General features: G+C 40.5%; 1 protein-coding gene across 2 annotated transcripts in view; it reads left to right on the top strand.

Moving 5' to 3' along the window:
• The window catches only part of igsf3 (immunoglobulin superfamily, member 3), a 111,553-nt gene that overhangs the window by 43,894 nt on the left and 41,325 nt on the right, over nucleotides 1–26,334 (top strand). For both annotated transcript variants that reach the window (XM_058082790.2, XM_058082791.2), the window contains exon 3: nucleotides 20,770–21,189. In XM_058082790.2, coding sequence (XP_057938773.2) covers nucleotides 20,770–21,189 — 420 coding nt within the window. The remainder of the gene's footprint in view (nucleotides 1–20,769; nucleotides 21,190–26,334) is intronic.

Genomic DNA, 26,334 nt, shown 5'->3' on the forward strand with positions numbered 1-26,334 from the left:
CGTCTTGAACTTTGCCGTGTTGAAGATAAAATAGTTCTTTAAAACACGAAGGACAAATTTAGAACCTTCAACAACTCCTGGATTTTTATTCAGAAGTGTGTTGATTGTGGTTCTTTCTTCCTGGAAGCATTCACAGCGTCAGTGGTTATATTTTTTTAGACTGTACCCCACCCTAGTCTGCCACAAGTTTTGTTGAACTCGTGAACCGGTCCATGGATTTTATTTATTTTTTATTTTTTATTTTATTTTGGCAAATATATGAAACATTACAGTGCATTTCTTACATCAATCAAAATATAACTTTGCATTATTTACATTTGTATTCAACTATCTGATCACAAGCCCAAAATCATTGTAATATTATTATTGTTATTATCATTATCATTATTGTTATAATCTTTATCATTTCATTCATTCATTTTCTACTGCTTATCCTCACCAGGGTCGCAGGGGGTGCTGGAGCCTATCCCAGCTGTCTTGGGGCGAGAGAGGCGGGGTCCACCCTGGACTGGTGGCCAGCCAATCACAGGGCACATATAGACAAACAACCATTCACACTCACATTCATACCTATGGACAATTTGGAGTGGCTAATTAACCTAGCATGTTTTTGGAATGTGGGAGGAAACCGGAGTACCCGGAGAAAACCCACGCATGCACGGGGAGAACATGCATGGCCGAGGGTGGAATTGAACCTGGGTCTCCTAGTTGTGAGGTCTGCGCGCTAACCACTCAACCGCCACTCAATGACCATTTTCATCATTATATTTGGGTGGCACAGCAGAAAGTGTAACATTTCCATATCATTTTCTGGATTGCATGTGTCTAATCTTGACCAACTCAAACATCATTGATTGATTGATTGATTGAAAAAGGTCGGGGACCTCGGCCTTAAAGCAGCTTTTGCTGATAGAACAGCGTCAATAAAATGAAAATGAGCATAAAGTTCCCCTTCAAACATGTTATTGTCCCCATTTTGGGCTGTTTTCCCTCCAGGTCTACTTATACCGGTTTATAGATTAGCATAGCAGCCATCTCATTAATGGTGTAATCTAGTCACAATCTCCATGTTTGCTGAGGGAACAGAAGTGGCGTAGGAAAGAAAAGTGAAATTAAAGTGAAGACGCCTCACATTTTGTGTGTAAGTACTTTATTCTCACTCAGTGATTGACTGGCACTCGTCTGGTGTCGCCTGTGCACTGATGCCTTGTTCGGTTTCGCTTTTATTTTAGCCTGCTTGTCGTTTTGTACGTTTTATACGCCATCCCTCGTTTATGGCGATGAATTGGTTCCACACCCAAGCGAATTTCTACAAAGTAGGATTCAGTAAATTGAATATTTTCATAGTTAGAGCATATAAACCTGTTTTTTTTTAACAATTATTAGAGCCCCACAGACCTGAAATAACACCCCTATAGTAATAAAAGTTTCTTTAAAAACTGCATTTTGTGTTCAGTTTTGTTGAAGAATATAGAATGAAGAATATTATTGGTGTCATCTACGCTATCTAGCGGTATCTACTTAATAAAGTTTCTTTTACCTTCATTGAAGACGTGACTGTTCCCAAAGACGCAAAGTGGCAGCTATATCAACACCTTAAACACCAACTTCCTGTTTTGCCATGAGTTATTTCCTGCATGTAATAGTGTTTCTCTCTCCCTTTTATATGAAAAAGCTAGCATTTGGCTCCATTTTGGCCTATTGAGGTGAGAAACACGATTGAATTCAGGAACTAACTCATGGCAAAACAAGAAGGTGGTGTTGAAGAGTGAGGTGTTGATCTCACTACCACATTGCGTCACATATTCAATGAAGATAAAAAAGTACTACTTATGGGAAACATTGATTTGGTTAGTGTCCGTTGGGAATTTCTCGAGCAAATTAATGACGCTAACCAAACCTCTGACAATACATTTTGATCATGTAAAGTACAACCTGTGTACTCTTTGGAAGGCAGCGGTAGAGTGTGTGTTTTTTTTTTTTAATAGATAACAACTAAAACACAGATTGATGTAAACTGCCCCACTAGGGACTGAGTTCCGTATTTAATTCCTATCGTAACATCAACCAATCAACAGACGGCAAACATTCCCACCCAAGCATTAGTCAAATAAATACCAGCAAGTGAGTCAAAGGCCCGTGGCCGCTATTGGGTGGGGTTGCATTGGAGCGTTGCTTCCTTGTCAATGTGTAGTAATCTACAATAAATGACATTTTCCCGAAACCCCAGTGAGGAAAAGCGGCATCGAGATGGATGGATGGATGGATGGATGGGTGGATGGGTGGATGGGTGTGTGGAACTGGCTGGAAGACAAGGCTTTGTACGCTGATTAAAACACAACGGTATGATTTCTAAGCGTTATTAACACACAAACACACACGCACGTATGCACACACAACACAAAAAACGGTCAGATGGTTGCGGCTATAACTGGTTCTGTCCTCAGGGAAGTCTTTAATTGGTCACAGTGCTTTACCATCTGGGGTTGGTGGGACGGATGGAGGGACGGATAGTGGGGGGGGGGGGGGGGTGTTGGAGGTAAGGATGAAACCTATTAGCTTGTAATACCGCCGCCACGTCTGCAGTGCAGTCGAGGTAGGCTTGATCAATTCCGTTTATAGTGTCACAGCATACCTGCAAGCCCGTGGGTAGATTCGGTCATTGCGATCGTGGGATATGTCCGTTTGTGTGTGTATACGTGTACGTCAGGGTGAGGATTCGTACAAGATGCTTGATGGCAGTTGTCACAAAATCCAGAAAAAAAACAAAAAAAACCAACCAAACAAAAAAAAAATCCAGAATTCGCCCCAACATTTCTGGGCCTGCAGCTTGGTCGGCGTCGTAGCCGTTTCCTAAAAATGATTCTATATTGTTAAAATGCACTTTTGATACATTTTCCCCCTCTTACCAGTTTGACGGATCGACATGAAACCTGATGTCTGGTTGCAGACCAGATCTTGTATTCCGACAAACCCGCCCTAAAGGCTCTGACTAAATGAGCCCAAATCGGAACCACGGATACGAGACAGATGGCCGATGATAATTTGCAAACAGATTTGGGCTGTGCTGTACACTTTGATCACTTTATAAGTGGGTCCACAGGTCAGACAAGTGATGATGATGATGATGATGCCCGCTAGCCAATGCGGCTATGATGAGTTCTTGTCCCCGTTGAAAACTAACAAGGGATGTTTGAAACCCTGCCATTAACGAAATATTCAAATCATTTGGGCTTCTTTACTTTTGTGAACGAGTGGACGTTGTCTTTGATGATTCACTCAGGTGAGAATTCGGCGCTATTATTATTATTTATGCAGTTCATACTTTTCACTACCAGATGGCACTGTTGGCCCAAAGACGTTATACTGTGTAGTAATATGTGCAGTTGATACTTACAACCTAAAGATGGCACTGTTCGCACTGTGCTAGTCTACCAAATGATAATGTAATGGTAATGGTAATGGTTTTATTTCATTTGAACATGCATCAGATTACAATTGAATGCATCACATAATCAGTTCCCAGTTCCACATGTCCAAAAGGAGTAGGAAGAAGCAAAGCTTATTAAATCCTACCTCTCCATCTGGTACTTTTACAATCACTAACTGTTACATTTGTTCACTTCCTGCTTTCCTAATATAATTTTTTTTTTATTTTTTAAATATATTTTTTATTTTATTTTAAAATTTTGTAATTTTAATTTTAATTTTAATTTTAATTTTAATTTTAATTTTAATTTTAATTTTAATTTTAATTTTAATTTTAATTTTAATTTTAATTTTTTGTCACATAGCGAAGTAGGAGGTGATAAGACCATCCATTGTGCATTGTTTGATTTCCTTACTCAATCCATTCCATAGTTTGATTCCACATAAAGTTCCACGTAAAGTTTTGTCCCCTAGGAGCCCACACCCTAGGTGTCTTTGGTGTGGAGTGTAGCAACTACTTTTTTGGAGCATTACTTGCTAGTCGTTTTCATTTTTTTCCTGTTTCATTGAAAAAAAATCATTAAAACTCTCTACCAAAAATGAACTGAACCGTGACATTAAACCCGAGATACGTACCGAGCTGTGATTATGGCACTTGGAGTACTGATGGAGGATGTTGCAGTCGGTAGGGTGATGCCGAACGGAAGGGTAGTCGGTGCCGTTATTTCTTGGCCATGAGGAATAAATCTTTGATGTCGTGAAGGATTTTTGTCGACGATGGCTCTGCTCTGCGCACGGCCTCCCCTCAAACGCTCTTAGAAAGATTTGTCTTTCATACTCCCACCTCTCTTCAGAATACCCCTCCTCACGCCTCGCCATTTAATCTCCCACTTACTCTCCATCTTCTCGACTCACTCACTCAGCCTCGTTTTCTGGCTAGGCCTCAGTGAGAGGTAATGTCGTAATTCTATGTACACCTATGCTGTCCGTGTGTGTGTGTGTGTGTGTGTGTGTGTGTGTGTGTGTGTGCGTGTTTGCACGCATCTTGTTAAATCCTCCTCTTGTGCCTTTGTATAAACAGCGTCTCATATTTGAGTCTTTTCACCGCGAATCCTTCTCTTATCGCAACACTCAGCCTTTTAAATCCACGTCGCCATTCTCCCGCTACAATAACAAAGCCTAGCGCTTTATTCTTGGACCAGCTCTCGCTTTTTTTTCTCCTCTCCTCTCCCACTTCTTCTTCTTTTGTTGCACTTTGGGGCTGGTGGTGTTCAATTAGAAACGTGAACGCATGCAGGGTTCAACCAAGTGGTGAAACTTGTGTGACACGTTAAAAAAAAAAAAAGGCCTGCCGTACAACTGCAGCGCTTTTGTGCGATGGGATGACACATTAGTGATGCGGCATAACTGCAATCATATAATGCTTTTACATTCATTCATTTTCTACCGCTTATCCTGTATAATGCTTTTTAATGTATGTAAATCAATACTGACCACACTGGCTTGAATATATGACAAGGGAAATAATAACTGATAGCAATAGCATTGAGCACCATTATCTTAAAATGATCATTTTTATTTTTATTTTTATTTTTATTTTTATTTTTATTTTTATTTTTATTTTTATTTTTATTTTTATTTTTATTTTTATTTTTATTTTTATTTTTATTTTTATTAATCCAAGAAAGAATATTATTGGTGTCATCTCCAGTATCTAGCGGTATCTACTTAATAAAGTTTCTTTCACCTTCATTGAAGACATGACTGTCCCCATAGACACAAAGTGGCAGCTATATCAACACCTTAAACACCACCTTCCTGTTTTGCCATGAGTTATTTATTGCATGTAATAGTGTTTCTCTCCCCTTTATATTAAAAAGCTAGCATTTGCAAATCTGTTTGGCTCCATTTTGGGCTATTGAGGTGAGAAACACGATTGAATTCAAGAAGTAACTCATGGCAAAACAAGAAGGTGGTGTTGAAGGTGTTCACTGCCACATTACATCACATCTTCAATGAAGATAAAAAGTACTACTTATGGGAACATTGATTTGGTTAGTGTCTGTTGGGAATTTCTAGAGCAAATGAATGACGCTAACCAAACCTTAGCTGTAGACGTCTTTTTTATTCCCATTTACCAAATGAAAAATATCCATACAAATATCAAAATGGATGCTGTTGATTTTTCAGTATGTGGTACTCGCTGAAAGTTCAGGGTCAGCGTAGTGATTACAAAGAAGCATAATCCTCTGATTGGTTGTACAATCACAGCTGAAGTGAAAGCTTTGTGTTCTGACAATACATTTTGATGATGTGAAGTACAACCTGTGTACTCTTTGGAAGGCGGCGGTCGAGTGTGGTTGAAATTTCAAGGGACTCCGACTACTAGGGTCAAACTGTGTGGTTTAATGAATAAAACCATGAAGTGTATTTGTCTGAAAAATAGCAGCACAGGAAACACAGTGGGGGTGCGCTGGGACAATTTTCACTCTTTTGTGTGCGTTGGTTCAAGACTAGATTACAGAGCGTATACCCGCACTGGCTCAGCTAATATGTACATATCTCTATGGGATTACTTCACTATACTGTGCACTCCAACTCAAGCAGTACTGGGTTAATAAGTGAGTACACAACATTTTCACTACACAATTACATCTGCGCATTGGCAGAAGGGTTGTAGGGAATATTTCTCCGGCTCCTTGTTAACGCCACATCATTGTGGAATCATTTTTACTGCTCAGTCTCTGTGTGGAAAAAGGCTACGACTCGCTGATCGTCCCCCATTTGATGTCGTTGGGAGCGTTTAAATGCAGTTAAGAAGAGTAAAGGTGATGAGGATTAAATGGCGTACACAGTACAGAGCAGTTCCAAGGACCTGGCTATTTCCAAGATAAAACTGGGAGCTCAGTTATAGTCAGATACCGCCGGTGTTGTTATGTGCTGGAATTGGACGTGGGGCCACAGTGTGAAGTGAAAGGATGAATCCTGATGTTTTGCCAGCGTGTAGGCAGGATGGCGATAGCGTAAATAGCATGACTTTATGGCGGCATCAATGGTCCCATAGGTGTGATGGGAAACAGTAATTAAATAAAATAAAATAAAATAAAATAAAATAAAATAAAATAAAATAAAATAATATAATATAATATAATATAATATAATATAAAATAAAATAAAATAAAATAAAATAAAATAAAATAAAATAAAATAAAATAAAATAAAATAAAATAAAATAAAATAAAATAAAATAAAAAATAATAAAATAAAGAATAATAAAATATAATAAAATAAAATAAAATAAAATAAAATAAAATAAAATAAGTTGTTAATAAATTATTTATTATTTCTGTCCAGCCCGGTAGCAAATGCGGACCGGTACCAGTCCCCAGCCCGGCAGTTGGGAGGTCAAGTTGAAAGGCTATACCAGGGGTTGGGAACCTTTTTGGCTAAGACGGCTATGAAAGCCACATATGTATTTCCTTGAGAATTTTAACATTTGTGTATTTTTACACAAAGCCAAATGTAATATTTTATTCATTCATTCATTTTCTAAAGTTTATCCTCACAAGGGTAGTGGGAAGAATGTGTGTTCTCCTGCAAAAAACGCTAGTCAAAGTGGTTCTCAACTGGCGGGTCGGGACTGGTTTTTGCCTGAAATTTTTGTTTCAGGCAAACCGCAAATCTCGGTTTGCGGTTTGGTTCAGTTGAGCTGAAATGTGTAATATAAAATATGTTCTTTTCTCTTTATGAACGTTCTTACGTATGCGATCTCTTTGGTCACCAACTGGTTTCTGTCGGAATCGCCAAGTCTGCTGATGTTTGCTACTTTCAACAACAAGTGGACTTTTTCCTTATTTAAGGCGGAAAGCCTAAACATTGAATGTTTTATCCCATCTAAAATATCAATGACATGCACTAATGAGTACATTTTGGCAGGAGCAACATTTGCAAGAGGCGAGTGCAGCAGATGTTCAGCCACAGCTGAAGTGGTTACCGTTTTCCGCGGCTAAGTGTCATCGTGTTGGTGCAACGCAAGCGACCATTTGGCAAAGCCAGCAGGGCAATTAATGTTAATTACTGTGTGAAACAGATAGAAGTGCCGAGAGGACAGGGGCGATCCTCCGCATCGCTTAGCCCGGGATGCATGCGACTCAAGCAGGCGTACATGGGCGGGATGCAACACAATTAGGAATAAATACGCCGGCGCCTTGCCTACACCTGTCACTGCCATCGTTATTATCCATCACATCGTCAAATCCTCCACCTCTCAGAGTGCCGTTGAGGCGTTCAACTGGGGGATGAGGACGTTCGACAGGGGGGGATAGAGATAATTGGGGTTTAAGCGGGGTGTAGCGATGAAAACATGATGAGGAACAAAGGGAGTGTCGTTCTGCTTGGTGCGTTCAAGACAACGTCTAAGATGATTATTTTTATCGTTATTCTCTTTGTAGCCTCACATATAGATCGTGTTCTCAATGAAGGATATTCCTCCCGAGCCTGGGAAATCAAACAAAAAGATAGCGAGCGTCTCACACAAAGTCTGACAAAAGTCCACAAACAATCCCCAAGAGTTTTTTTTTTTAATGTGAAGTACAACGTAGCACCGCTGTCTCATATAGAGGATCTTTGAGTAGCTTTTGTTCAGTATCTTCTTAAGTGTGTGCTAGCATGAATTAACTTGAACAAATGCGTCATTTAGCACTTAATAACGTCATCAAACTATCAACCTTTACACCTTCCAACATAGTATCACGATTTGTGAGCAAATATGAAAAAAAAATGGAAAAAATACACTACAAATAGTAGTGTGAGAGAAAGCAGAAAGCACACGCACACTATTGTGGTGTGTTCAAGGACTTGTTTTGGGGTTTCTAACTTTCTATTATTTTTTGAATAATATGTGCAAATTTCCAAAATTATTTGCATTTACATAACATTTTATTATTATTATTATTTATTTTTTTAATAACAAAATAACATTTTATTAAAAATAAATGAATTTTAAAAATGTATTACTTTATTACTACACTATACTATACTATAAACTATATTAGGAAAGCAGGAAGTGAACAAATGTAACAGTTACTGATTGTAAAAGTACCAGATAGAGGGGTAGGATTTAATAAGTACCCATTATGTAATTGTATGGTCATATCACCTTGTATTTCGGTACGTGACAAAAATAAAAAATATATATTTTTAAAATAAATAAATAAAAAATAAAAATAAATAAAAATAAAAAATACATAAAAAAAACTTAAACTATATTAGGAAAGCAGGAAGTGAACAAATGTAACAGTTACTGATTGTAAAAGTACCAGATGGAGGGGTAGGATTTAATAAGATTTGCTTCTTCCTACTCCTTTTGGACTGATTATGGGATGCATTTAATTGTAGTCTGATGCATGTTCAATTGAAGTTAAACCATTACCATATTGTGATATGATATCATGGTAATTATATTGTGGTATATAAGATATTGTGGTAATTGTAGCGACACTGTAAGCCAATTGGTATCACGATGTAGATATTTGGGGCCAGCCCAAATGCTAATGTGACATTTACTTACTAAACCTTGAACGTCCTCAGCTATATGCTGATCTGGAATGCCTCATAAAAAGTCTGCGGTGTCAACACTGACAGCTTTGCACAGCGCTTGTGCACATCCTTGTGCAAACAAAGAAATCCCCTGTGATGCTTCCCTACGCATTCACTGTTGACCCAATTATAAGTAAGGGTTATTAACAGGCTCATTATTTTTTAGCCTTTTTCCCCCCTCCTCCTACGCTGATTATTTGGAGTAAAATCACTTTGTATGAATTATAAACATTAGAAAGCAATTAACTTGTTTGTTTGGAGAAGAAGCAGCACTTTCCTCAAGAACAGCCAACATGGATTTACTATAGCGGAGCATACTGATGAAGTATGCCATTAAAACTAAAATTGGAGCGTGAAAATACAAAGAGTTCCTGCTATGATTTACAGGAGAATAGTCTCCTTTTCTGGACTAGTGCTTATGATGGATACTGGCATTTTGCCGGAGACACCGGAATAGAGAGCATCATCAATTCACATGGCTAATATGAACCAGTCTTGAACCAGTCATGATGTGCTATATATATCACTATATTGACACTTACTATGGTACACATTATGGCATTGGATGCTCATATCACCCAGTACTGTATTATGGAAAGCAGGAAGTGAACACATGCTCATATCACCTCCTACTTCGGCATGGGACAAAAAAATTAAACATTTAAAAATGTTACAAAAAATTTAATTTTTAACAAATTTTAACAATTAAAAAATTTAAAAAACACAAAAATATTTTTGTTTTAATTAAATATATGCTATATATATCACTATATTGACACTTACTATGGTACCCATTATGTCATTGGATGGTCATATCACCTCCTATTTCGGTATGTGACAAAAAATTAAAAAATTGAAAAAATTTAACATTTAAAATTAAAAAAATAATAATTTTTTAACAAATTTTAACAATAAAAAATTAAAAAAATACAAAAATATTTTTGTAATTAAATATATGCTATATATATATATATATACATAGCAAAAATAAAATAAAATAATAAAATGAATAATAAATACAAAATTTAATGAATGAAATGAAAAAAAAAAAAATTAACTATATTAGGAAAGCAGGAAGTGAACAAATGTAACAGTTAGTGATTGTAAAAGTACCAGATGGAGGGGTAGGATTTAATAAGCTTTGCTTCTTCCTACTCCTTTTGGACATGTGGAACTGGGAACTGATTATGGGATGCACTCAATTGTAATTTGATGCATGTTCAAATGAAATAAAACCATTACCATTACCATTACCATTACCATTACCATTACCATTACCATTACCATTACCATTACCATTACCATAATATCATACCCAGCATTTTGACATCCATGAAGTTAAATTATTTCCACCACGTATGATAATGGTGTGACATAACACTTGAGAAGAACAGAAAAGTGGTAGCACTTCATCTCGGTTCCACTGATCATGCCCGTGTGTTGTATTATGGATGTAACCCCTGCTGAGGATCCAGATCGCACCGCACACTGCCGCCCTCAGCCCAACCCCCACTCCACTTTTTTCCGGCTCCAGAACCCTCATATCTCCTTTTTTCTTTGTATCCCCTCCATGTTCACTCGTTTCTTTTTACTTCCAATTCCAGGGGGATAGTTTGAGGACTTGTTATACACTCACAGTCTTTTTTAGTTGATGACCTGTTTGATTTCCCAGCCTGGGGGGGGAGTGTGTGTTCGCCTGCAAAAAAAACGCTAGTCAGAGTGGTTCTCAACTGGTGGGTCGGGACTCAAAAAGCGGCTTGGTAGTACCAAGATGACTGTGTCTGGCCTTCGGTTTTCCCTTCAATGAACCACAGCTCCCCACTTTGCCGGCTCCCCTCTGTACCGGCAGCACTCGTGCAGCCTCAGACCGTGATAATAATCCAACAGGTTTGTTTTTCAGTGGCGGAAAATGTAAAAATAAATGCGTTACGAAAGGGTAAATACGTCATTTCATGTTTTTTTTTTCACAGCTACAAAAAACAAGATCAACATGTTTTGGTAGCATTAGCACTTTAAACGTCAACAAAGGAAAAAGCAGCCATCATAAAAGCTAGTGTTTCTCACCCTGCTTTATTAAATGGGCTTAGTATAAATGAGGTAGAAACACGCAACAGTATATAAATTTTGAGTTCTCAGCTCCCGATATGGAAATTAAAGACTTCTTTTTGCAGTACCGCTACGTCAAAGCATTAAAAACCACCAAGTGAGGGGAAAAATCCGTATATTCCTAAATGCAAACGTGCCTGGTTTGAAAGTTGAACCAAGCAAATGACCCAAATGAAAACAAATGGATCGGCGACTATGCTTAACAAATGAGGCGCTATGAGCTGAACGCCTTGTGTGGATGATCCAAAGTCTGCTTAATGAGGTTTCACAGCACAACCAACATAGCCAACATAGCCAACATAGCCAATATAGCCAATATAGCCAATATAGCCAATATAGCCAATATAGCCAATATAGCCAATATCGCCAATATCGCCAATATCGCCAATATCGCCAATATCGCCAATATCGCCAATATCGCCAATATCGCCAATATCGCCAATATCGCCAATATCGCCAATATCGCCAATATCGCCAATATCGCCAATATCGCCAACATCGCCAACATCGCCAACATCGCCAACATCGCCAACATCGCCAACATCGCCAACATCGCCAACATCGCCAACATCGCCAACATCGCCAACATCGCCAACATCGCCAACATCGCCAACATCGCCAACATCGCCAACATCGCCAACATCGCCAACATCGCCAACATCGCCAACATCGCCAACATCGCCAACATCGCCAACATCGCCAACATCGCCAACATCGCCAACATCGCCAACATCGCCAACATCGCCAACATCGCCAACATCGCCAACATCGCCAACATCGCCAACATCGCCAACATCGCCAACATCGCCAACATCGCCAACATCGCCAACATCGCCAACATCGCCAACATCGCCAACATCGCCAACATAGCCAACATAGCCAACATAGCCAACATAGCCAACATAGTCAACATAGCCAACATAGCCAACATAGCCAACATAGCCAACATAGCCAATATAGCCAACATAGCCAACATAGCCAATATAGCCAACATAGCCAATATTGCCAATATAGCCAACATAGCCAATATAGCCAACATAGCCAACATAGCCAACATAGCCAACATAGCCAACATAGCCAACATAGCCAATATAGCCAACATAGCCAATATAGCCAATATAGCAGGGAAAGAACAACATGCAGGATATGAACAATATTAGCCGTTTAGGTGTGAGGTGATCATGATTTAGTTTATTTTGGAAATTAAATGTTTACAGTTGGCTACACGGTGGGCGAGTGGTTAGTGCAGCTAGGAGACCTGAGTTCAATTCCACCCTCGGCCATCTCTGTGTGGAGTTTGCATGCGTGGGTTTTCTCAGAGTACTCCGGTTTCCTCCCACATTCCAAAAACATGCTAGGTTAATTAGCCACTCCAAATTGTCCATAGGTATGAATGTGAGTGTGAATGGTTGTTTGTCTATATGTACCCTGGGATTGGCTGGCCACCAGTCCAGGGTGTACCCCGCCTCTCGCCCCAAGACAGCTGGGATAGGCTCCAGCACCCCAGTTTACAGTTTACAGTTCAACACATCTGAAAAGTAGTAGGATGAAGCAGAGCTTAATTATTCTTTCCTCTTCTCCATGTTTCAGCAAGTGGATGGATGGATTGATTTTTGTTTTCGTTTTCAACCTGAGTGTTTCTGTGTGGCTAGGGCCCCGGACGAAAAGGGGCGGTGGGTTCTGGGATACGGATGAAAAGGTTGATGGGAAAAAGGAAGATGGCTTTTAATTGAATAAAGATGGCTCTCCAAAGCTTTCTTTGCGGTGTCAGCACACAGTCCTCCTTCTTTAAGCTCCGTCCCATGTTCTCCTCACTGACTCGTCCATGCTCGCCTTCTCACTCGTCTGCAACCAATTATCACACGTCTTTGTCTCCTTCCTCCAAACGCAGCGTGAACTTTTATTTTATTGAATTCCGAGTCACTCGTCGTTTAACGCTCCCCTTGATTCCCTTTATTTGGGTGAGTCATAAAGCATCTGCACCAAGCGGGGGGGAGACCCCCTTGGCTGTTACAGCTCATTATACCTGGCAAGGGAGGTGCCTTGCATCCGCCCGCCGTGCCCCCGCCCCCCATCAAGTCCAAAAACTAGCCACGTATACATGGACCCAAATATTCCAATTCCATTGGAGTTATTTGCTCAAACACCAATGATTTTTTTTTGGGGGGGGGGTCAAAAAAACAGAAACAAAAGTATGTTGCCTTGCCATCATTCATTCCGTATTCCTTTTACTTTAATATGCATTCAACACAGTGACGGGGGATGTTTACATGCATGGAATATACAGGTCACATTCGATATGTTACCACCCCCCCCCCATGCTTCCTCTCCGCCCACATTTCTACCACATCTCCATGCGCATGGACATCTCCAGTGACGATCATCATCACTCACTTCAGGGAGCAAACTGGTCAGGAGGCAAGATTAAAGTAAAAATATCAAGACCAGGAGGGAAGATTTATCGTGGATTGACAGTTTGCGTGTGCGTCGAAAAGTCTGACTAACACCCGGAATGTTTTTTTTTTTTTTCAAGCTAATCTCAAAAAGGAAAATATGATCAGCGTCAAGTGCGTGGTGGAGCTTTTTTTTCGGATGATGAGCGTCCTCCTAAATCCCTAATGAAATTATTGGATTTATGGCCAGCGTTTTGATTCATTTTTGACATGTTTTCCAAATCTGCTGACTAGAAGCCTGACCAGGGAGTAAAAATTTATAGTTGAGGTGCACTCAAAACAAGCTTCTAAAAAAAACATCTATAAAAAGATCATTTTAAATTCTGAAAATTGGTGACAAATTCCAACAGTAGGCAAGCATAGATGGATTCTACTTTAAAGAAATCTAGATGGGAGTGCAAAAAGTGTATCTTCAGTGACATATTGCAGCCAAGGGATTTGTAGGACTTGAGTAGGTTTGCCACCAGCTGCTTATAATTATCTAATTCATGCATTTTCTCCACTTCCAAGAGAGAAATTTCAGTAAATAACAACAAAGTTACTGATATCAAAACACACTGTACACACTAGGGATCGACCGATATTGGGGTTTTTTTTCGAGCCGATGCCGATTTTGCTTGGGCCGATATTTGTGGCCGATACTGCTTTTGCTCCCTCAATTTACATGAAAAAATGACCATGATAACAAATATTACAGGTCTCAAGTTTAAACAAATATTGACATTAATTGAAATGTAAATGGTGTAGTCGGATTCAGCTTTCTTAAACACACATTTAAGCACATTTAAACAGAATAAAAAAGGAATAAATAAAATATTAAATAAATTAAATAAATATTAAAAGGAATAAATATTCAACCATGTGCAAAATGTTTCTGTCTGATGCTAGTTTATCTAGCATCCATGTGATGAGATGCGCCTATTTCAAAGCAGGTGGCAATATTTATTTAATTTATTTTATTTAATTTTGAGGCTAATTAAAAGTTGAAAACGTACCCTTGTTGTGATTCACCACTCTTGCAGTGTGGAAGTGGTACCGCGACTGCGTGTGTTGCAGGGTCATCCGGCCCGATATTTCGGCCCGCCGATGTATCGGTCGATCCTTAATCTTCTGTGACATATTACAGCCAAGGGCTCTGTAGGACTTTAGTAGGTTTGCCACCAGCTGCTTATAATTATCTGTTCATGCATTTTGTCCACTTCCGAAGAGAGATTTCAGCAAATAACAACAAAGCAATTGATATCAAAACTGTAAACACACTGTATGTTCTGATAACTACAGTTTTTGTCTTATTTTGCAAAAATTCCCTATTTTGACCCAATACTGTATCTTGGAAAATAATATGCACTATAAGTACAATATGCACTTCTGGCTTACTTTTTCTTTAGTAGTGACTGAAGTACTTTTCTTCCTGAAGCGTTTCTCTTGTAGACCAGTTGAATTTAGAATTGTGAGGACTGTATTTTGATTTGGAGTGCACCGTATTTGCCCCCACCGTCTGTAAAAATGACATGTAGCTTGACACCCACTATGACACGGAGTGCTTACGGTTCAGGTGGCGGATATTCCGACAGTCGACTGCGTGTTCTGTCAAGTGACAGGATAAAGTGAGTGTTTGTGCCCGCCGATGCCATCTCATTCTGTTCCTAATCCTCCCCAGATTGAGGTCAGTGGGGCTATTGCAAGATCTCCACAACCCCAGCCTGACCCTCACAAATGTTCAGATTGGGTGAAAGTCTCTCTGATTGGCTAAGAGGACTCGGGCCTTGTCGCAGTGTTAAATATCAGTGTAAGAAGCGAGGCCAAGGGTTCGGGAAGCATCGGCGAGATGATAGCTTTCGGTCCTGGTGGACTTACGGAGGGTTGACAAGGAATATTGGATCGGTGTTTGAGGGATGGGAGGGCACGAGATTGTCCCTGTGATGCTTATGCTCTAGCGTCATGTGGGAGTGTTGCTATGGCGACGGTATGTTGTAGCGTAGGTGTGTTGTTGTGGTAACATTTTTATGTGAGGCTGCCACTCGCTATATTATTACTGACACGTCATACTCGTATTTTGTGGAGACGTGTAGAAGTATTACATTCATTTAAGTATTATTTAGGTAGGGAAATGAAATTATTTATTGTGACCTCTTGGGCTGGTTTGGGTTTTCCATAAAAATAACAATATTTAGCTTTAAACAGCTTTAGATTCGTGCAGCTTTTGGGGCATAATCAGTTCCCAGTTCCACATGTCCAAAAGGAGTAGGAAGAAGCAAAGCTTATTAAATCCTACCCCTCCATCTGGTACTTTTACAATCAGTAACTGTTACATTTGTTCACTTCCTGCTTTCCGAATATAGTTTTTTCTTTGTTTTTTATTTATTAATTTTTTAATTAATTTATTTATTTTAGTTTAGTTTTGCTACGTACTGAAGTACGAGGTGATATGACCATCCAATGACATAATGGGTACCATAGTAACTGTCAATATAGTAATATATATATATATAACATATATTTAATGACAAAAAATATTTTTGTATTTTGTAAATTTTTCATTTGTTAAAATCTTTTTAAAATTTAATTTCAATTTTTTTTTTAAAGTTAATTTTTTTTAAATTTTTTGTCACGTACCGAAGTAGGAGGTGATATGACCATGCATTGACATAATGGTTACCATAGTAAGTGTCAATATAGTGATTTTTATAGCATATATTTAATTAAAACGAAAATATTTTTGTATTTTTTTAAATGTTTTAATTGTTAAAATTTGTTAAAATTGTAATTTTTTTTTTCATTTTAAATGTTTCATTTTTTTAATTTTTTGTCCCGTACCAAAGTACTGGGTGATATGAGCATCCAATGCCATAATGGGTACCATAGTAAGTGTCAATATAGTGATATATATAGCACATCATGACTGGTTCAAGACTCTTCATCCTTGTATTTAGCAAACATCAACTGCTTGTATTGTTTCTTGAATTGGCTCATCGTTGTGCATTGTTTGATTCCCTTACTCGATCCATTCCATAGTTTGATTCCACATACTGAAATGCTATGGCTAGCATAACGTAGTCCTAGCATAGAAGTGTTTCAAATGTACTTCTTCCCAAAGTGATGAAAACATTTATTCAAATCGTCTTAGCTATGTACAGTTTATTATTTTGGATTTTTCCCTTTTTTTTATTTTTTTGCATCCTGTATTGCTCAGGGTCCCTAATTTTGAAGACACTAATTTGTGGAACACAACACAAGATGATATCATCCCAGTATGCTTCCACAGAAATCCGATTGCCCAGCAGCAAGAGCCATTAAGAGAGCGAGGTTGCTTAGCCTGAAAGCATTATAAAGTCAACCTGTGCATATAAACACTGGCACCGGCCTACTTAGAGTCCCATATTAGTAATTATATCATACAAGCAACAAAGGCGTATATCAGCAGAAAGCTTTACTGCACCCGTGACTGACATTACTGTAATCACACACTGGAGGTGAGCGAGGATGCGAAGATGGTCGAAGAATTGCAGCAAATTGCTCTCCTCCATGTACTTCGTGTACTTTGTGTACTTCATGTACAGTAACGGAATGCTGCACCTCATTAGAGCCGCTGACTTTGACCCACCTTATTGCCCACGTTGCCTTTTTTAGCGCCATCTCTCACTCCAGATGCATCAAGCGGCTGTGATTCTCTTCTTCTTCTTCTTCTCTCTGATGTGTCTAACTTTGGCCTAGTTTGTGCTGCTTCTCTTTCTGGCTGGCCTCGCAGTGTAGCTCCTGTTTTTAGACACGCGTCTGATGAACACAGGGCCCTTTTTTGCATTTCGTCATGTTTGGTTGATGGTGTGAAATCTTCATTTGTCATGTAGAACGTACGTGTACAAACCTAGTAAAAACAAAACAATAGGAAATTATGTTTTCTTTACAACTTTACAACTTTCTTTTCTTTAGATTGAACTGTACTTTTAGTGTGCTTTTTTTGTTGTCCACATCCGCATCTTAGCTTTGTGTTATTGGTCCATCCATCTTCTTCCACTTGTCCGAGGTCGGGTCGCGTCACGGGGACAGCATCCTAAGCAAGGGAGCCCAGACTTCCCTCTTCGTCCTCCCAGTGGTCAGTCCCCGGTCCTCATGTCCTGGGGGGGCTGCACGGCGGTCGAGTGGTTCTCGCGCTAGGACCTCACAGCTAGGAGACCCGAGTTCAACTCCACCCCATCTCTGTGTGGAGTTTCCCCGTGCATGCGTGGGTTTTCTCCGGGTACTCCGACTTCCTCCCACATACCAAAAACATGCTAGGTCCAGGGTTGTTTTCTACCGCTTATGCTCACGGGGGTTGCGGGGGGGTGCTGGAGCCTATCCCAGCTGTCTTGGGGCGAGAGTATCAAGGTACACCCTGGACTGGTGGCCAGCCATCCAAAACACATCCATCCATCCATCCACTTGCTGAGACATGGAGAAGAGGAAAGAATAATTAAGCTCTGCTTCATCCTACTACTTTTCAGACGTGTTGAACTGTAAACTGTAAACATTCACTCATTGATTTTCTACCGCTTATCCTCACGAGGGGTGCTGGAGCCTATCCCAGCTGTCTTGGGGCGAGAGTCGGGGTACACCCTGGACTGGTGGCCAGCCAATCACAGGGCACATGTAGACAAACAACCATTCACACTCACATTCATACCTATGGACAATTTGGAGTGGCTAATTAACCTAGCATGTTTTTGGAATGTGGGAGGAAACCGGAGTACCCGGAGAAAACCCACGCATGCAAACTCCACACAGAGATGGCCGAGGGTGGAATTGAACCCGGATTTCCTAGCTGTGAGGTCTGCGCGCTAACCACATGACCGCCGTGCAGCCACAAAGCAAATTAGTCTAATGTAATGTAATGTCCAAAGGCCAATAGAAAACTATCCGTGTGCCCAAAATGGCCCCTGGGCCGCATTTTGGACACCACTGATGTAGCGGCCTTCATCACACTGTACACAATAACTTACAGTCATACCACTTTATGGCTTCTAATAACAACCTTTGCTCCCATAGATGCCATGCCTCAAAGAAGCCAGGTTCTCTCTGCAGTTGAGTAATCAAGAAACCAGGCAACGATAAGAGGAATAATGCTATTTAAGAACTCTGTCACATTCTCTCTTGTGGTGTCCTGGCTGGTCTATGAAGCTCATGAAGAGCAGTGAGGCGGAATGGTCGACTGTCGCCATAGCAACCACAGAAATGCAGCTCTTCCTGTTAGCATCCAGGGAACCTTCACTGCCATTTTAAAGCTGTTATTTTAAGGCGCTGTTACATATTGTTGCTTTAAATATGCCGCAAATCTCTCAGCTTCTTGCTGCTCTATTAATTTGTTGTCACGCAGATTTACACATGCATATGCAATATCTATTGCAGTCATACATTCCACCGCATACGTGTGGGTTAGTCAATCTATCGAGTACGACGCGCCAGCACACTTTTGCAACGCGCTGGAGGCTTTTACTGATCTCGTTTTCTCATGACTTTCCATGTTAATCCACATGTGCATCGCTCTTGGAGGCGTGTGTTGGTCAGGGATGTCAGCACACAAGAACATGTGAAAGTCCGAGAAAGATGGAACCGGGATATGGAGGGCACTCACCTTCCACAAATATATATATATATATTAATTACAACACCTGTTCCTCCTCCGCAAATGTCAGATCACGATCTGCATGTTTATTTATTTGCACCACATGTAGACAAAAACCTAATTTGTCTGCTGCTGTGTATTCAAGTTAATCCTGTACATTTAGCATTTAGCAGCATCACACCGTTTCTTTATGGCCTCTAAGAGAAATTGGTCATTCTACCCTGAAACATCGTATAAGACAGGGGTCCCCAAACTTTTTCCAGTGTGGGCCACATGACTTTTCCCTCCTCTGAAGGGGGGCCAGGGTCAGGGTCGTTTGTTTGTTTATGTTCTATGACTGGGGCAAAGTGTGTTTGTAGTAACGTTGCTCACAATAGGTTACCATTTCCAGTTCTATGACAGAAAAATGTACATGCTTTATTGTTCAGGGGGCCGGGTCAAATGTGGAAGTGGGCCGTGTCCGGCCCCCGTGCCTTAGTTTGGGGACCACTGGTATAAAACATTCATTCATTCACTCATTTTCTACCGCTTTTGCACATATAGACAAACAACCATTCACACTCACATTCATACCTATGGACAATTTGGAGTGGCTAATTAACCTAGCATGTTTTTGGAATGTGGGAGGAAACCGGAGTACCCGGAAAAAAACCCACGCATGCACGGGGAGAACATGAAAACGCCACACAGAGATGGCCGAGGGTGGAATTGAACCCGGGTCTCCTAGCTGTGACCACCGTGCAGCCACAAAGCAGCCATAAAGTCTAATGTAATTATTCCAAAGGCCAATAGAAAACTATCCAAAATTGGTTCAATATACAGTAAAGTCTCGTTATATCGATATCGGTTAAAACGAATTACTACTTATTACGATACTATTTTCATTTCCCGGCAAATTTCTAGTCTTTTATGATATAATTAGCTCCGTTAGTATGATACCCGGTTATTATGATAATCCGGTTACTACGATGCCCTTTTCATCTCCCGCCAGCCAATTTGGTCTGCTTATATCGATACAAAAGCAGCTTAAATCAATCTTTGCTTAAGGATTTCAATACCAAAAAAGAACACGGCGAACGGCTGCTTCCAGTCAACTTTATTTTTCACACTTCCACCACCAGAGTGCAGCACACACAGCGGAAAACACGCGTCCTTCGCGCCTACCCCTCCGGGTGGCAACACCTTCCCTATCGATAGTTCCGGGGTGAATTATGTCCCGGTAACCGGTAATCACTACAGCGTAAGTTTATTTTTATTTACTGTAGTACAAAATGTATTGTAGTACAAAAGCATGCTAGATACGCAATCCATGAACTCAAGGAGAAAATTACATGCCATATCAAAGATCCGCCCACTTTTAATGCAGTTCGGCGCAGGATCGGATATATGGATAGTCCGGTTATATCGGTATTTTTTCCGATTCCCGAGAATATCGATATAACGAGACTTTACTGTACAAAGAAAGATAAGTTTCCATGACTGCTTTCTGCTGCGCAGACGGACAGTTAGTTTCAGTTACTTTCAGCTACTTTCAGTTGCTTTCAGTTGCTTTCAATGAACAGCCATGTTTTCTTCTTCTTGCAGTCATTGCAGACTCGCTGACAGTAACGGCGCCGGCCCAGACTCTGTCCAAAGTGGAAGGTGACACCCTGCAACTCAACTGCGAAGTGTCCAGGACCACAACGCAACACACGCACTTGTCCGTCGGGTGGTACCTGAGGGCCCCGGATGACACCACACCCCCCCCACAAGAGCTGCTCACCCTGTCAAAAGACTTTGTTCTACGCTCCGGGGGTCCGTACCGTCAGAGGATGGCGGCAGGTGACCTGAGATTGGACAAAACCAGCGCCACGTCCTACCGACTCACCATCCATAAACTGCAGCCGGTGGACCAGGGCCTTCTCTACTGCCAGGCCGCCGAATGGATTCAGGACCCGGACGGCAGCTGGTTTGCGATGACCCGCAAGCAGAGCGACAAGACTCAGCTCCGCGTTCAGCCCACCGGTGAGTGAAGACTAGAGAAGCAGATGTACATCAAGCACGTGGGCCAGCTTCCTCTGATTGCTGATCAGCCTCTCGCGCTAAGCTCATTAGCTTCCTTAAAAGGGCTTATTCAACCTACACAGACCTCCCACTGGTGCATTTGTGTGGCTTTGACGAGCAACGCTACAAGCGCAGTCAATGATAGTGTAAACATCTCGAAGACAGTGCAAGGACGCACAGCAGGCATTCTTGGGATGTCAGTAACATCAGTACAAAAGGAATCCGTTCCATAGTTGGTACAATTTTATTATAAAGTTCACTTTTGGAATGTGTACAGTATTTTCCACGCTATAAGGAGCGCTACAAATCGACTGAGTGCCTTATATATAATATAACGTTATTGTACTACTTTGGTAAGCGCTCCGCTTGAATGACGGTCGGACCATTTCCTGCTGACACGGGGACGTAATACGTACGCTGGCAAGAAAACAACATTGCGCCCATATCTCCAATACTCAAAAAAACAACTTGAAAAATCAAGTGAAACTGACTCCGACAATGATGAGCGGGAACCCGGAACGTTTGATGGCAAAATTTCCCAGCTGTTCAATTCCGATACAGAGGATGATAACTTTGAAGGATTTGTGGTAGGAAGCTTGCAAACAGATAAGTTATGGGGCTAATTTTAAGACAATGATGATCAATAAAGCAGTTATTGTATAACTGTTAGTTTTCGGATATACTGACTCCAACAATGATGAGCGGGAACCCAAAACATTTTGATGGCAACATTTCCCAGCTGTTCAATTCCGATACAGAAGATGATAACTTTGAAGGATTTGTGGTAGGAAGCTTGCAAACATATAAGTTATGGTGCTAATTGTAAGATAATGATGATCAATAAAGCAGTTATTGTATAACTGTTAGTTTTCTGATATCCAGGTCGTCTTATATGTGGGCCAATACAATATAGTAATAGTAATAGTAATATATATCTCAGCATATAGCTGAGGACATTCAAGGTTTAGTAAGTAAATGTCACATTAGCATTTGGGCTGGCTCCAAGTATCTACATAGTGATACCAATTGGCTTACACTGTCTTTAGAGTAGTCTGTGTACAGCTTGATTAGCAGTATAGATTTACTATCTGATAAAAAGGACTCGGCACACAGAAATGATTGTCTAATTTTGTGGCAAGACATGCTAGTACCGAGAATACTGTGTCTGGCCTTCAGGTTTCCCTTCAATGAACCGCAGCTCCCCAGTGCCAGCAGCACTTGTGCAGCATAGGAAATATGTTGCGTAGGAAATATCTTCATTCATTCATTTTTTTACCGCTTATCCTCACGAGGGTGGCGGGGGGTGCTGGAGCCTATACCAGCTGGATAGGGTGGCGGGGTACACCCTGGACTGGTGGCCAGCCAATCCCAGGGCACATATAGACAAACAACCATTCACACTCACATTCATACCTATGGACAATTTGGAGTGGCTAATTAACCTAGCATGTTTTTGGAATGTGGGAGGAAACCGGAGTACCCGGAGAAAACCCACGCATGCACGGGGAGAACATGCAAACTCCACACAGAGATGGCCGAGGGTGGAATTGAACTCGGGTCTCCTAGCTGTGAGGCCTGCGCACTAACCACTCAAGCACTGTGCAGCTTCTGCAGAATCAGTTTTCCCAACAAAACACCTTTCTGACTCCGTTCTTCGTTGAGCCAAAGAAAGTGTCATCAATTTCTTAAAAAAGAAAGAAGTAACTCATCGCAAAGTAGCAAGATGAAGAAATCACTGACGTGGCGAAAGCGTTGAGCGTGTTAACGAAACAGAAGTCACAAACGATGTTGATGTTGAGAAGCTGTTGGGAAGACTCTACCTTGGATTTTCCATTCAGCTTTCCAAGGTCCACTCGCCAGTAACATTAGTCAAGCATCCTCGTGAGTGCATTCGCTTGAGGAAGTGTGCTGACCCTTACGGCCCTCGGCGACTACTCGTCTAATAGAGACGACAAAGTGAGGGAGGATGAGTCGAAGGAAAGGAGGGAGGACAGTAGATCAAGTAACACAAAGGGGTGGCTGTCCGTTGAGTAGGTCTCATATCCTGGACGTCTGTGTAGATCAGTCGTCCGGGTCATGGCGAGTCTGTTGATTTGAAGGTGGAACAAATAAACTGGAGTCCAATTGTGTTGCTTCAACCTTTTACAGACCTTATATGATAATTATGTCACAAGTGGTAATGGTAATGGTAATGGTAATGGTAATGGTAATGGTAATGGTAATGGTAATGGTAATGGTAAAGGTTTTATTTCATTTGAACATGCATCAGATTCCAATTGAGTGCATCCCATAATCAGTTCCCAGTTCCACATGTCTGAAAGGAGTAGGAAGAAGCAAAGCTTATTAAATCCTACCCCTCCATCTGGTACTTTTACAATCACTAACTGTTACATTTGTTCACTTCCTGCTTTCCTAATGTAGTTTAAGTGTATTTATTTATTTATTTTTATCACATACCGAAGTACGAGATAATATGACCATTCTGGTCAATTTTACTTTTTTGTTTTTTACATTTTTACTTATTTTTATTTTTATTTTTATTTTTATTTTTATTTTTATTTTTATTTTTATTTTTATTTTTATTTTTATTTTTATTTTTATTTTTATTTTTATTATCAAATTTCAAATGTACTTCTTCCCTGAGATCATATTTCTCCTCTCTTGTAGAGAAGTATTGGATGACATTTTTAGCTAATTGCTTATTTTTAGCCTTATGCATTATTTTAGCTGTTTGAAGATGAACTATATCAGCAAGTTGAAGTATTTGTGATTTTAGAAATAAGGAGTTAGTATGTTCTCTGTAGGCGGCATTATGAATTATCCTTACTGGCCTTTTTTTTGCAGTACATTTAGCGAGTGAAGATAGCTTTTATAGTTATTAGCCCATATTTCCACACAATAAGTAAGATATGGTAGAACCAGAGAGCAATAAAGAGTGTGGAGTGATTTCTGATTGAGAATAAATTTAGCTTTGTTCAATATTGAAATATTTCTGGCCACCTTATGTTGTATATTTGTAATATGAGGTTTCCAGCTCATATTTTCATCTATTGTGATCCCCAGAAATGTATTTTCCTTCACCCTTTCAATGTCTACATCGTCTATTTGTATTTGCTGGTGCGTGTCCTTTCTGCTGTTAGCAAACAGCATGATTTTAGTTTTATTTAGGTTCAAGGACAATCTATTATCATGAAACCATCTTTTTAGTGTGGATGAATGAAACACAACGAGAACTTTGTGGCTCATCACTGGTCCTCCCATCTTTATGTTTCCCAGAAGCGCGACATTAGCTGCCATTACCGTGGCAGAACCCGGTATTGGATGTCTCATATAAGTTTCAAATGAGTATTTTGTTGTTGTTGCCGCCTGTGCAGCATGACATCAGCTACAAGATGATGGCGTCCCAGATAGTTGGTTGAGACAGGAGCGCCGCAAGTTTGTGAGATGACTCCCTGCTACTTCAGGGAAGGAGACAAAAGGCACAAAGAGTTCCCCCGTCAAAACCTTTTGTCAGCCTCCATCTTGCCTGTAATCTATAATGGATGGATGTGTTGTTGCATGACGGAGAACACGGCAGAGGTGCGCTGACGGGAGCGCTCGGATTTCATGTGTCATTTTTAGATTTCGTCTTGTTTGCTTACTGCACGACGAGGGCGGGACTTGTGTAACGTTTTGGGGTGTACTTTTTTGTGTGTGTGTGGCCTAGTGCATACTTGACAGAAGGGAAATGTGATTGGCGAGGGCACAGCACCTCCATTAAGCTCTCATCATAAAAGATGGAGTGCTTCTCAAGACGGCCCCATCACTAACTAATCACCCTCAGCCAGCATCAAAGAGGCAAACCTTGGACCCGCTCTTAATGGAGCTTTCAAAACTTTTTTTTTTTAAAAATCATTTTCTCTTACTTTCTCTGCTCTGCTCTTATCATTCATATTATTTGCACTTTTTTTTATGTTTATATATTTTTTCTGACCAATACATTTAAGTTTTGATCTCAGGAGACCTTGTGCACAGTGGCCACGGCAACATTTGACAATAGATATGACATCATAAAAGCTTGCCCTGTTGCTGTATCGTAGCTCAGGATATGCCAATATTATACTCCATAGTCTCCACTTTGCTGCAGGGGCCCCTAAGTCCTATTGCTGGAGCCTATCCCAGCTGTCTTAGGGCGAGAGGCGGGGTACACCCTGGACTGGTGGCCAGCCAATCACAGGGCACATATAGACAAACAACCATTCACACTCACATTCATACCTATGGACAATTTGGAGTCGCTAATTAACCTAGCATGTTTTTGGAATGTGGGAGGAACCGAATATAAACATTCCAAAAAATGTTTAGCTGTATTATTTTCTGTTATGTTTACTAAAAATATGTGTAAAAGTGACTATAGGGATGTTATTTCATGTCGAGAGGTCTCTAATAATGTTCATTCATTCATTTTCTACCGCTTATCCTCACGAGGGTGGCGGGGGGTGCTGGAGCCTATCCCAGCTCTCTTTGGGCGAGAGGCGGGGTACACCCCGGACTGATGGCCAGCCAATCACAGGGCACATATAGACAAACAACCATTCACACTCACATTCATACCTATGGACAATTTGGAGTGGCTAATTAACCTAGCATGTTTTTGGAATGTGGGAGGAAACCGGAGTACCCGGAGAAAACCCACGCATGCACGGGGAGAACATGCAAACTCCACACAGAGATGGCCGAGGGTGGAATTGAACCCTGGTCTCCTAGCTGTTTCTCCTAGTGGTCTGAAAGAAAATCAAATGAAACCCTCGTTCGCCCCCCATTGCATCCTGTGCCCAAAACTGCGGCGAGTGGAGCACAATGGTACATCCTGATGGGAATAATAAAGGTTCCTTTAAGATCCCGTTCATATATTTCTTGACACTGCTGCTATTTTTAAATGCAGTATTTACGTTGATACAGCAACATGCTCATATTTTCTCATATTTGAAGCCCTCGATAAAGGCATGAGATTTTTGAAATGTATTGAATTTTATTAATGACATGAATCAGAACTTGATTATGCTATCAGGAAGGCAGCGTGCAGGGAGCCAGTGATGAATGGTGAGCTGTCATCAGTCCTTAGTT

The sequence above is a fragment of the Doryrhamphus excisus genome, linkage group LG12, assembly GCF_037039965.1.
Source record: "Doryrhamphus excisus strain RoL-2023G ecotype Guam linkage group LG12, RoL_Dexc_Guam_v1.1, whole genome shotgun sequence".
Classification (NCBI taxonomy): domain Eukaryota; kingdom Metazoa; phylum Chordata; class Actinopteri; order Syngnathiformes; family Syngnathidae; genus Doryrhamphus; species Doryrhamphus excisus.